The 13,422-nt window shown below is 38.4% G+C and overlaps 1 protein-coding gene across 2 annotated transcripts in view; it reads right to left on the bottom strand.

Annotated features, from left to right (window-relative positions):
* Cip2a (cellular inhibitor of PP2A) overlaps positions 1-9,112 on the bottom strand; it is a 39,289-nt gene extending 30,177 nt beyond the window's left edge. Inside the window, exons 1-7 of one of the 2 annotated variants that reach the window (XM_059277115.1) lie at positions 8,615-9,112; positions 5,400-5,547; positions 3,231-3,343; positions 2,825-2,919; positions 2,014-2,110; positions 1,502-1,624; positions 1,239-1,384 (exon numbers count right to left, since the gene is read on the bottom strand). In XM_059277115.1, coding sequence (XP_059133098.1) covers positions 1,239-1,384; positions 1,502-1,624; positions 2,014-2,110; positions 2,825-2,919; positions 3,231-3,343; positions 5,400-5,547; positions 8,615-8,716 — 824 coding nt within the window. In that variant the 5' untranslated portion in view covers positions 8,717-9,112. The remainder of the gene's footprint in view (positions 1-1,238; positions 1,385-1,501; positions 1,625-2,013; positions 2,111-2,824; positions 2,920-3,230; positions 3,344-5,399; positions 5,548-8,614) is intronic. The other variant, XM_059277116.1, reaches the window with a different exon arrangement.
* Between the last annotated feature and the right edge of the window lie 4,310 nt (positions 9,113-13,422).

A 13,422-nucleotide genomic window follows, 5' to 3' on the forward strand; every position in this document is an offset into this window, starting at 1 on the left:
AATCTATTTTGCTGAAGATGACAGAATGAGGCTTACAGCACAGTGTAATAAAATCAGCACAAAACTAAGAAAGAATGTGTAGAAACAAGTTTGTCTAGGCATGCAAATAAGGAGCTCTAAGCAGATGGCATTCTTAGTTTGTTTTCCCTGCATCTGAAATAAAGATAAAGTGAGCTTGTGCATGAAAGGTAGCAAAATAAAGCAATGCATATTTGAATGAGACATTGTAGGAGTCAAGACAGGAAGCTGACAGAATAAGGAAAAGGGGTCTGGCCCAGGAAAAGCTGTGGGATTTTCTCGTATCTGGTTAGAAACCCAACATTGTTAGACTCCGAAACAGATTCCGGATTGAGGCCGTAACAAATGGTACGGTCGTGAGACAAGACAAGCTGGACATGGTTCTTGGGGAACCACTCTGTACAGAAGGGTGAAGGAGAGAACGCAACTGAGAGACTAAAAGGAGTATTAAGTCATCTCACACTGATGCTACACATGGTCATCTCTCTGTGTCCTGAGAGAATATCCAAAAGATAATTTCAATTTACTATAAAGCTTTTAAGTAGGCATTACGTCACAACCAGAATAGATACACATGGATATTCTGACACTCACAACAGATGAAAATAGGCCAGGTAAAGGGAAGGTACTCTGAAGGAAAAGATGCCATTATCTATGACACTGACTTGATACCCACTTGCATCACAGATGTTTAGGAAAAAGATGAAATGCTGAAGTGAATGTGTCTTGTTTAGCAGAAGTTCAGCTACCCAAGGTTAATTTTGCCCTAGTCCTTAAATCTATTTTGCTCATGGAAAATCAGGAATTATTTAACATCCTACTGCTGCTAGGACTCCTTAGTTTCTCACTGCTTGGACAATGTAGGTGCTCAATAAATGTTTTCTTATTTGGAGATGAGTCACTAATTATCTGAACCAATTTCTTAAGATTCCAATACAATTTAAGCATTGAGAAAATTAAATTAAGATGCTAAAGTAAAGGTCTGGAGAGATGGTTCGGTGGTTAAGGATGAGTATTACTTTTCCAAAGGATCAGAGGGTCAGTTCTCAGCACCCATATTGGGTAGCTCACAACCACCAGTTCCAGTAATCCAAGGTCCTCTTCTGGTTTTCACAGGCACCAGGCACAAATGTGGTGCACATAAACACATGCTGGCATCACACTCATATACACAAATTGAAAATTTAAAAAAAAAGATGTCTTATTGATAAATAACCTACCTGGTAAGATAATCAGCAATTTTAGGATTTTTAAGGAGATCCATGAGTAGGTCGACTGAATACTTTCGTGTTAGGGTACCGTCACCATTTATGAGAATGTTAAATATTAGTTGGAAAGTCTGATGAATGTTTCGAGCATGAAATAGCTTTGAAAAATTGGGAAAAGTTTATTATACATAAGAAGCTATAAGTTGACATCTTAACGTTTTAAAAATGTTAAACACAGGGTCTCAAAATTAATTTCAAAATAGAAAAAAAATTACCTTTTCCCCCACTTCTTCATTTAGCGTCAAACTGGATAATATTGAAAGGGCAAACACAACCACAGTCAAACTGCTGTGTGCTAGGAAGCCTATGAGAGTTCGATAAAAGGATTTCACATTACTCTGTAGGAGAAAAGAAAATGAATTGGAGGAAAAAAAAAAAAGCCCTACGTTTTGACTGAAAAAAATACAACTGTACACAGTGGACAAACTTATTAATTATTATGAACTTTTCAACACATAGTTATTACCTTTAAAAGGGAAATTATTATTACTTTTTAAAGGGACATTTTATAACACAGATAAGTAAAAATTAAAAAACTATTTGATATACACAGAATCTAGGAGAAAGTTTTCTTTTTTAGTAAAGGTACACAAATGGCATGTGTAAGGCCCTAGGTTCCACACTCAGCACCGGAAATAAAGAAAGAAGAGAAAAACTTGGAAGAACTTTGGAACAGAACCTAATACACACACACACACACACACACACCCTCAAACCCTCAACTTACCAAAGTTTTTATTTGTGTTTGAACAGAAAGATTGTGCCGACAAAGATTTGCCAATAGTCCTAGACAAGGCATTGTTAACTCATCTTCAGAAGATTGACTGTTGTAAAGACAGAAAGCATGGTGTTCACTCTAATTAGTCAAAATCAAAGAGTAGTAAATATGCTTAAGTTCTTTCTTACATGTAAAATAACACTATCAAATTCTGAGCAATACTGAGTATTTCGTTTACTCTTTGAAACCCAATTATCCTATTCAACTGTGCCACAGAAATACAGAAATAACTGTCAGAATGATCATGATATTTTATGAAGTTCATCTATAAAGAACATACAATGTTTACCTTGATTAATTTTTCTTTTTAAATCAATTTGTTAAATTTTACATATGAATATTAAACCTGCTTTATGATACTCAACCCTTGTAGTCACCCAAGTGGAAGAAACAGCCATCTTAGTTTAAAAACCTATGAAGTTGGGGCTGGTAAGATGAGTCTGGTGCAAGGGCACTTACTGCTCTTTTAGAGGACTGGGGCTCAGCTCCCAGCACCCACACTAAACAGCATACAACTCCCTGCATACAGCTCTAGAGGATCTGAAGCGCACATTTGTCCTCCACAGGCACCTGCACATACATGGTGTACCACAAACATGTACTCAGGCGCAACACATACACATAAAAATAAATGAATATATCTTTTTTTTTGTTTTTTTAAAGCTAGAAAACATTACCTAAGGAGAAATGATCTATATCTAGTTTTAGTTTAAAAATAAACCAATAAATTATCCAATTACATGTTTTGCTGCATACTTACATATGACCAATCAGGAATGTAATTAAGTCGTCTATATGAGCACCAGAATGGAAAAATTTGACATTATATGTTAACCTCTGCAGGAGTTGAATGCACTGAGAATAAGAAAATAATTGTGAGTATACACATGAAAACATATTGCCTATGCATAAAAATGGACTATGGTAAGTATTTGGGGCGCATCATTTTAGAAATCAAACACTAGAGCAACAGCCATGCCATTTCTTAACTTTAATTTTATTTTAAAACATATATACTAAGTAATGGGACCACTAGAAACCTTGGGAGTCATGTCTTAATTTATCCAATTCTACATATTTTATCTCATGGCTTGTCACTGTTATGGTTCTTATCTGAGAACAAAGAAGGGAAAACAGGTGGCAATATACGATGAGGAGCTGCATACCTGTAAAAACACTGAATCATTGTGGCAAGTGCTGTTCCGACATACCACTCCTGCCAGCACACTGTTCAGATTGTATATACTCTGAAGACAGTCTCTGGTTTCAGTATCTACAGCTGAAAGTTAAAATAAAATGGCATAAAATACATCACTTTTACATGCAGAAATCATTCCACAATAGCTAAATAATTTTATGTCATATAATGTTATCTTTAAAGAAGATAAAACATGAGATAGCTGTTTGGTTTTGAGTTTTTGAATCAGGATCTCACTCTGTAGCCCAGACTGGCCTGGAACACGTGGCAGTTCCTCCTGTCTCAGCCTTAGGAATGCTGAGGTTACAAAATCAAGCCACCATAGCTGGCCAAGAAGGACTTTTTTTTAAATTAATGCTAACCAATTTCAGAGTACAAATAATTTTTCTCATAGAATTAACAACAAAGGAAAAAACCTTTTTTTTACATATGTGTAGAACCTTGGCTGTTAAAGCAATATAACAGCCGAGGTTGGTGGTATATGCCTGCAATCCACACTAAGGAGAATAAGAAAAGAGAATTTTGAGTTCCAGGTCAGCCTGGATTACATAGATGCAATCAGATTATCATTTCAACTTCTTTTATAAATCCAAAGACTTAAAATATACAGCCTATTACTTAAAAATATATAATTTAAATCAGAAAGATACATATCAAACCATTAATTATGATTGTATCCCTAAAGGTAGAAACAATAAAGACAGCTGGGATAAAGAACAACACTTCAGGATATTTTACTCTTACCTGTGTTATCTAATATGACAGCTACTAGTCAATGTGTAATTATTTAAATTAAATTTAATCAGAATTAGATTCAGCTCCTCAGACTTCAAATGTTTAACAAGCTTATATGGCAAGAGGCGACTCTAAGGGACAATACAAACTCAGAATATTTCTAGCACTAACAATACTTTGATTGTTCTACTGAACAATGCAATGCCGCTCTCTGCTAATACTTCTCTATTACTAAGCATCCCTGATTATAACCATATACAAAAATAACCAACACCTCTGTGTGCTGTGGGATGTTCTGTATGGCAAATGTGTTGCTAATTAGTCAATAAATAAAACACTGATTGGCCATTGGCTAGGCAGGAAGTGTAGGCGGGACAAGGAGGAGAATAAAGCTGGGAAGTGGAAGGCTGAGTCAGAGAGACACTGCCAGCCGCCACGATGAGAAACAGCATGTGAAGATGCCGGTAAGCCACGAGCCACGTGGCAAGGTATAGATTTATAGAAATGGATTAATTTAAGCTGTAAGAACAGTTAGCAAGAAGCCTGCCACGGCCATACAGTTTGTAACCAATATAAGTCTCTGTGTTTACTTGGTCGGGTCTGAGCGGCTGTGGGACTGGCAGGTGAGAGAGATTTGTCCTGACTGTGGGCCAGGCAGGAAAACTCTAGCTACATCTGTGCATATACAAATCAAGGTAAAAAATTACTAATACATGAATATTTAAAAATGAAACATAAAGGGAAGGAATAGAAAAAGCAATTATAGTATATCTTTGGTTCTAAGTTCAATGTAGTCTACCACAGAAGGATGATTCTTTGATTGGTAGTTATGTTTTTCTGATTGTTGTCTTTAACATTGGCATTATGTTTATGTGGCTTTTTGTTGTTTTAAAATTCAACAGAATGTCATTTTCCCATATGCATTCTTTTCTATAGAACATGGAAGTTTTTAAGACATGATATTTATATATTCATACACATGTGTGTGTCTGTATATATGTATATACTCAGGGACTCCTTTTAGAGGACTGTAAAACTAACTCTAAAAAGTTCTACAACGAAGAAACCTTTTGAAAGTAAATCATTCTTGAAGAAATTCTATAATTCTATCTGTCTTTTAAAAATATTAAGTTCAAGGCTGGAGAGATGGCTGAGCAGTTAAGAGCACTGGCTGCTCTTCCAGAGGTCCTGAGTTCAATTCCCAATAAGCACATGCTGGCTCACAGCCATCTAGAGCCATCTATAGCAGAATCTGATGCCTCTTCTGGCGTGCAGGTGCACATGCAGATACACTTATATACATACATAAATAAAGAAATCTTTAAGATTTATTTAATTTTTTTAAAAAAATTAAGTTCATAGTCTTTCAAACTCAAAAAGAAAAAAAGTATGAACACATTACCCAGTTGAGACAGCAAACTGATAATACTTAAGATCAGTGAAGCACTTATGTTTGGGTCTTCAAGAAGTTCTACGAGGCAACTCAAACATTCACTTGGCAATATCTGGTGTGATGTAAATAGTCGTGTCAGCTTTTGTCCAGAAACTACCTATAAAATAGGAAGCAAATGTGTTAAGTGCTGGCAATTTTCTATTTCTTCTCCATTTCAAATAAACCATTTTTCTGAAGTGCTAATTAACCCTTTTTTCCCCAATTTAGAAAATTCACAACTGTTGTTCTCTCTCCCCACATACAGGCTCTCTCCTTCTCCAGCTGAATTATCAAGATTTCAGTTTAAGTTTACCTTTTCCAGAAACTTCCTAAGCCACTTAGGTGACCTAAGTTTTATTTATTATACAGCCTTACAGTATACTATTACTTCTTTCATGTATTAGTGAACTTCTGACTAACATTTACAATTATCTATACTATACTATACTATACTATACTGAACATGGACTAAAAATGTACGCTAGAACTTTGGTAGTTTGAATGTAATTGGCCCCCATAAACTCATAGGGAGTGGCACTATTAAGAGGTGTGGCTTTGTTGGAGTAGGTATGGCTTTGCTGGAGGAAGTGTGATACTGTGGGGGTGGGCCTTGAGGTCTCATATATGCTTAAGCCAGGCCCAGTATCTCAGACCACTTGCTGTTGCCTGTGGGTCAAGTAAGAACTCTCAGGTTCTCCAGCACCAGGTCTGCCTGTGTGCTGCCTTGCTTCCCACCATGATGATAATGGACTGAACCTCTGAACTCTAAGCAATCCATGCCAATTAAATGTTTTCCATTGTTGAGCGGTGGTGGTACATGCCTTTAATCCCAGCACTGGGAGGCAGAGGCAGGCGGATCTCTGTGAGTTTGAGATCTCTGTGAGTTTGAGGCCAGCCTGGTCTACAAAGTGAGTTCCAGGATAGGCTCTGAAGCTACACAAAGAAACCCTGCCTCTCAAAAAACCAAAAAAAAAAAAAGTTTTCCTTTATAAGAGTCCCTGTGGTCATAGTGTTTCTTCACAGCAATAGAAACCCTAACTAAGAGAAGAACCAAGTAGATTTATTATTCTGAAGCCTAGTATAGTCATCTCATCTACTCTGAGAATGGAATATGAAGCCCAATGGATAGTAACTGCTTTCAGGCTGAGCCTAGAAGTTAGGAGATTATATAAAAACAATAAAGTTAATAAAGAATATTTTTAAATGTAGCAAGGATAAGATTTAGTAATTTTTACTTTCCAATCTAGTTGTTCTAGTGAGGGAGAGTCAATATAAACCTGGTATTTAAAGTCAAACAATTTTTTACTTTAGAATTAGACTAATGCCATCTCATATATTCATACTCTAAAAAGGTCAATCTAAGCAGACTGTTTTAGTAACCCTCTAATTATAACTCTCCCTTCTATCTTCTTACTTTCTTACCAAGTTTTGCTCTTGGAATTTCCCAGTACCTATTCCCTAGTAGAATATGATTTAACACTAGTTAATGTCTGTAAGACTGGAAACAAATAGGTAACTTTTCTTGGGGTTAAGAACTTTCTGAACATGGTCTCTTTCATCTATTAATGATTTTAACAGTCTAGAATATGAAGACATTTTCTGTTTTAAATATGACAGGAACTGGACCTATATTTCAATAATATTCTAGCATATAGCAATTGGTTAATACAAGGTAAAAATTATTTTTTTCCTAATGAAAACTAGTTTATTTTAATGATAATATTTACATAGCACTTAATCTGACCTTGGCATTGACCTAAGTGCTTTACATATGCTCTCTTTAGTCTTCAAACTCTGTGAGAGAGGTGCTACTGATTTGATTTGTATTTGAGTAAACTGAAGCCATATAGTGATGATAAAGAAGCACAACCAAGATTTATACTCCACAGAGCTGAGTCCATGTTTTTAATAATTAGTCACATGGCCAGTGATATAAAATATCATCATCAAGTACTAGAGTAGCTCAACTTGGCCCTGCCAACTATGAAATGACTCAAAGTACAGGTTTTGTGTGTGGTTATACAGTCAAACTATGGCAGCAGCAGTTCAGAAGAATGAAAAAAAATCCCCTTTCTCATGCTGTATAATTTTTTATCCTCAGACATAGTTTTCAGTGCTCTACACAATAATGTCGACCACTAAAAAGATAATATTGCCCTCAAACAGGTAAACAGTAAGAACTAAGGATGGTATGGTCGAATGATGACAGTGTCGCTACATTGCTAGTAAGTAAAATGCTACAATCTTTTTGAAAACTGTTTTCAGCAATATGAAATAAAAGTGGATGTGGACTAGATGGCTCAGCAGATAGGAGAATGTACTTTTTTTTTTTTTCCAGAGGACCTGAGTTTGAGTCCCAGCACCGACATCAAGCAGCTCACAGCTGCCTGTAAGTCCAGCTCCAGGGAATAGATATAATACCCTCTTCTGCCTTCGGAAGGTCCTATACTCATATGCACATGCATCACACATAATTAAATGAAAAAAAAAAAACAACAACAACAAAAAAGGGAACACAGGCCTTTCTTATAACCCGACAGCTCTACTGGTAGGTGTATAAGAAACAAATAGATGATAAAATAAATCAAATAAAAATGTATGATTAGAATGCACTTATTTACAATTCCATCCAGACCTGGAAAAAAATATCCAAATGTCTATTCACAGGTAAATGTACATAACCCGTGGCACACTTATATAACCGGAATCACACATAACATAAAAAAACAAGTCCTGGTAGTACGTGCAACCTGAGTATGTATTGGGTGAATGAAGCCAGTCAATGTTCAAAAAAGAAAACAAATTGCACATAGAAGACAGGCACCTAAAAGAAAGACCAATAAAAGACACACACGCGAGCCAAGTTGTGGGGAAGAAAAAGTGGCTCCAGCAGTGCAGTCAGAAACAGAGCCCAAACCCGTGGATCTCCTCACATACACACTCCGGACAGAAACAGTCTAAACCTGGGGATCTTCGGGACCAGGGCAGTCCTCCTTCTGGTCCGGGGCAGGCCACCGTCCCCCCTCTCGGCACCCACCCGAATACGCACACCCTGTCGCCGTCACCAGTGCAAGGACAGCGATGGGCTGCGGGGCTGTCCTGGGCCAGGCCACACCACTCGCTGGCCCCACCGGGACGCAGGAGGAGTCAAGGGGAGCACCCACTCGCTCCCCGACACCCCTCACCTCCAAGTGCCTCAGGAGCTGAGTGGCATTCGCCTCCGACTTCACGGCCTTGTACTGACTGATGCTCAGGAGCAAGGACTTCAAGCAGGCGGTGGAGTCCATCCCGAGGCGCCGTGCCGTCAGCGGGCCACAGCCACCCGCCGCCACAACCTCCAGCTGCGGCCGCGCTTTTTTTTTGATTTCTTTTAAGGCCCCGCCCCTCCCACCCCGGGGCGGCTTCCGGTTCCGGTCGGCCTCCGGAAGTCTCTGGGCCTGCGGCCTGTGATTGGCGGGGCGGGGCCGAGGGGGTTTGTGTCGAGGCTCTGCGGGAGCGGGAAGGTGGCTGGGAGCCCCCGCCGCAGCCCCGCTTCGGCCGAGGGGCCGCGAGGTTTCCGCGGGCGGTCCGCGAGGACGCGGGATCTCGCGAGGGACGCGATTGCGGCCCGACCTGTGGCGGGGCTGCGCCGGAGGCGCGCGGGGGTTCGGGAGGCGCGCGGCGTGGGCTCCGGTGCCGTGGGCGTCCTCGGCCTTGGCGCTGCGGGGCGGGGGCCGCCGCTCGGGACGCGGTGGCCTCCCCCTAGTCTAGCACGGTGAGGAACTCGGAGCAGGGTCTTTGTGACTTAGGTTTGCATGGGGCGGGGGAGGGGCCGCCCAGGCTCCCCAGCCTCGGCCCCCTGTGTCCAGAGACCACTAAACAAACCCGTGGCCGCCGCGGTTCCGTGGCAAGTCAGTCGGGGCCTTACAATGGAATTTGTCAGACTCCCTCCAGAGAGCACCCGGGCCCGGAGTTGCTTCCGAGCGTGTTCTCATCAGCGTTATTTTCTATAGGCGAAGGTGTGTTTGGCATGATTGATTTCATTTGCATGTTTCAGTGGCTCCCTCCCCCCCCCCAAAAAAAGGCACTGTTGAGATTTTTTTTTTTTTAATCAGAGGTAACGTTGTGCATGATGTATAACGAAGTGAGTCAACAACTGGTTCAGAGGATTTCTGCTTAACGAATTAAGCTAGGTCGTAGAATGGAGTACATGCCCATTTGACTAAGAAATTCGTCTGAAAGGTTTTGTGAACTCGGGAAACTTTTTTTTTGGGGGGGGGCGCATTACTACTTTTTAAAGACAGGATTTATTTTCATATTAAAACATAAAAGTGAAGGTAACTAATGACTGAAAACGCTTGTGTTTGTTACTCATGCAAGACTTGGTAGCTGATTATTCATTTATGTATTCATCCATTCATTCCATTTTAAACATGTATAACGGACTGAGGGACTGAGGTTTGCCACTCAGAACAAAGACGGGGAAGTGTGGCCTGCTGAAAAGCAACCATCTAATAAGGGAAGTAGTCAAAATAGAAAAGTACTTTTGGAATTCACTACATAAATGAGAAGTGCACCATCAATAAAGAGTGGAGTGAGTTGGCTTATCAACTTTTTTTGCACCTTTCTCTTTGTGACTGCTTTTCACTGCTTCAGTCTTTTTATAAAGTAAAATCCGAGAGTATTCCGTTTCACATGATTGTTCATTCAGTAAGTATTTGAGCATCTTCATTGGGGTGGGCACTGTTCTGGTCACTAGAGGCTCAGTCTATGGGCATCGGATTTTACATTCTGGTAATAAAAAATATAGTAAACTAAGAAAAAAAAACCACTAGCATAACAGTGATCAGGGCAGGAAAAGAAGAGGTCAGGATAGGCCTCACCAAAACAAAACAAAAACAAACAAAATGACAGCATTGGAGGAAATATTTTCAGTAGTTGAGAAATCAACTATACTTTGTAAGAGAAAATACTGGAATAACGTGGACAAAAGTCAAGTGGGAATGTGACAGTGTGCCAGGAAGAGCCTGAACTAGTAGTGGCCAGAGAGCAAGGCTGAAAGTAGTAGTGATGTGAAAATTCAGGTCATAAAATGGTCTTGGAGACTATTATCAAATTAGTTAATTGATGTGAGAGTAAATTGTTAATTGTTAATATGTTTTCTGTGTTAAGTACAGTCATTGGTAAATGGAATTGTAAGAATATAGTCGTAAGATTTTTCACATATAGTGACGTGTCCAGCATCATCCCCATTTTGACTAGTAGGAAAGGCCCCAAGCTGCCTACATCAAGTGCCATCTTTCTTTACAGTCTAGAAGAGATTCCAAGTTTCTAGATGGCAGGATTAAGAAGGTAGAGATAATACTAAGGTAATTAACAGTATTCATTGGTATCTTTTAGATGAAGTGAAATTTTATGTAGTTTGTCAGTTCTGTACTTTAATAATTAAGTGTATTCCTAGGTATTATAATATTTCTTATGTGAGAATTTCCTTTTCTCATGAATTTTTATTCTAAAGGGTACTGGTTTTGGTGTATCTTTTAAGTCAGCAGCTACTTACCAAAATTTTGTTAAGTCTAAGAGTTTGTTTTTTCTCTTAGATCTCCTACATATATATTGTCTGTAAAAATAACTTCTTCCCATATACTGTCTCAGTTTATTGCATTAATGTAATCTCTACAACTTGGGACATCATGGTGACAGGGAAGATCTTCAGCATTATCTGTGTCGTTTATAATTGTTTATGTTTAGGACATTGCTCTTTATTTTTTGTTTTTTAAAACCCTGTTTAAAATCTCCAGACGTTCACATTTATACATTTAGTTTCCCTTTTAAAGTAATACAGTGAATTGTGTTGCCTTTTTGTTGGATACTAATAACAACTAACACTTTTGAGTACTTGCCATCCATCAAAGGATGTTCTAAGGACTATTTAATCTTCATAACATTCCAGTGCTATTGATATAATCACCATTTTATAGATTACAAAGTATAACATAAGGTAATTTGTGAAGGTACAAAGGCAGTAGCAAAAAGACTTTGGCTATTTTTACTCAGGATTCCATGCCTTGTATTTTTAAGTTAGAATTTTCAGTACTTATTTTCTCATTTGGTAATTGGGTTAAATGTTAAGTTTTGTGGCAGGTTGACATAAACTAGTCAGGAAAGAGGTTAAAGTCTGGGGGAACTATGATAAGTGCTACTGGGAAAAGTAGAATGTTATTAGGAATACATTTTTTTAAAAGATGAAATCCAGTTCACTCATTCCTTTAAGGATTAGCACAAAATCTTTCCTCCTTGTAAGCTTTTATTACTGTCTGTTTACATTTTGTCTAATTAGTCTCTCCAGTTTATAATGCAGGAAAGAGGCTTAAAAGAAATAATGCTTGCTTACAATTTTAAAACAAAAGTTATGTATTATTAGCTGATTTAGTTCCAGAAGAAATGAAAAGTATTGACTTCAATACTGAATAGTAACATTAAGTTTTAACATAACATTTGATATTAAATAAATCAGTCTGAATGAAAGCAGGGATTGAAGTTTTTATAGAACTGTAGAATATTGTGGTGTAGGGATCATATTACAAACCAGTGACCCACTGTTTATGCATCTATCATATATTTCATGAATAGTTAAGTGGTTTACCTCGATTCTGAGGATACAATGGTGAATTTCTACCCAAGTACAGTTTTTATTTTAATGAGAGATAGAAATAATATATAAGACATGTAAATAAGTTATGAATGTTAATACATGTTTTGATGAAAGACATAGAGAAGAGGGATAGGATGGTATTGATGATTGAGATAATTCAAATTTTGATTGCAGTTTTAGAGAGTTTGTTTATACTAGAAAACAAAGTAGTTAAGAATCAGAAGTATTTATTTCTTGTCCATGAGTGTGTCCATGACTAGTCAGACTGACCTAGGTTAAAATTGACTGAGTGTGTCTATTCAGCTATTTTGTGGAAAGTGGTAGACATCAGAGTTTACATTGTGTCAAGATGTCTGTTAGGAGATATTGTTTATTCTATTAAATTTATTAGTAATGAAGACATTGGGGATGCAACACAAAGAAATCAAAGCTTCAAGGCTAAATGTTGTAGAAGTCGGTATGGATAGAGAAGTTTTTTCCTAGGTCTGAATTTCAGAGTGCTTAAGTATTTAAAAATTGGAGAGACATGGAGAAACTGAGAGAGGTGACTAAGAAGTTGCTGCTAGCAAATACAAGTATTCTGTTAACCCTGTGGTTATCTTTCATCTGAAGAACCTATTTACCACCAGAAGTCTAGGTTAGCAGAACAGTCTTAATCTACTTAGCAGCATCTTGTTCTGCCTTCAAAGGTTTTTGATGTATGAAGAGAGATAGTTGACATTATTTGTTGAATGAATATTAAAAAGGGTTTGTTCCAGCTTACAGTTTGAGGGGCTACATTCCATCATGGCAGGGAAGGTAAGAAAGGAGGATCAGAAGGCTGCTACTTAGTCACATTGTATCTGCAGTCAGGAAATCGGGGAGTGATAAAACCTCAAGGCTTGTACCTAGTGACCCACTTCTTCTAGCAAGGCTCCATTTTCTAAAGGTTCCATAACCTTCACAAACAGTGCCACCAGCTGGGAACCAAGTATTCAAATACATGAGCCTATGGGAGACTACTTCATATTCTGACCACATCTACGTGCTATAAATACTAACTCATTTTTAGTATTTGCATTGTACTTACATTGGATATGCATAGCTTAGGAGGTCTTGAAAAAAGAAAACTCCTCAGTTTTAAATTTTTTTTTTTTTATTTTTTTTTGAGAAAGGGTTTCTCTGTGTAGCTTTGGAGCCTGTCATGGACTTCGCTGTGTAAACCAGGCTGGCCTCGAACTCACAGGTCCGCCTGCCTCTGCCTCCCAAGTGCTGGGATTAAAGGTGTGAGCCACTACCAGCCAGCTCAGTTTTAAATTCTTATAAATAATTCTGCTAGAACCTGGAAGCAACCTAGATGTCCCTCAACTGAAGAATGGA

Source organism: Peromyscus eremicus, chromosome 12 (assembly GCF_949786415.1).
Source record: "Peromyscus eremicus chromosome 12, PerEre_H2_v1, whole genome shotgun sequence".
Classification (NCBI taxonomy): domain Eukaryota; kingdom Metazoa; phylum Chordata; class Mammalia; order Rodentia; family Cricetidae; genus Peromyscus; species Peromyscus eremicus.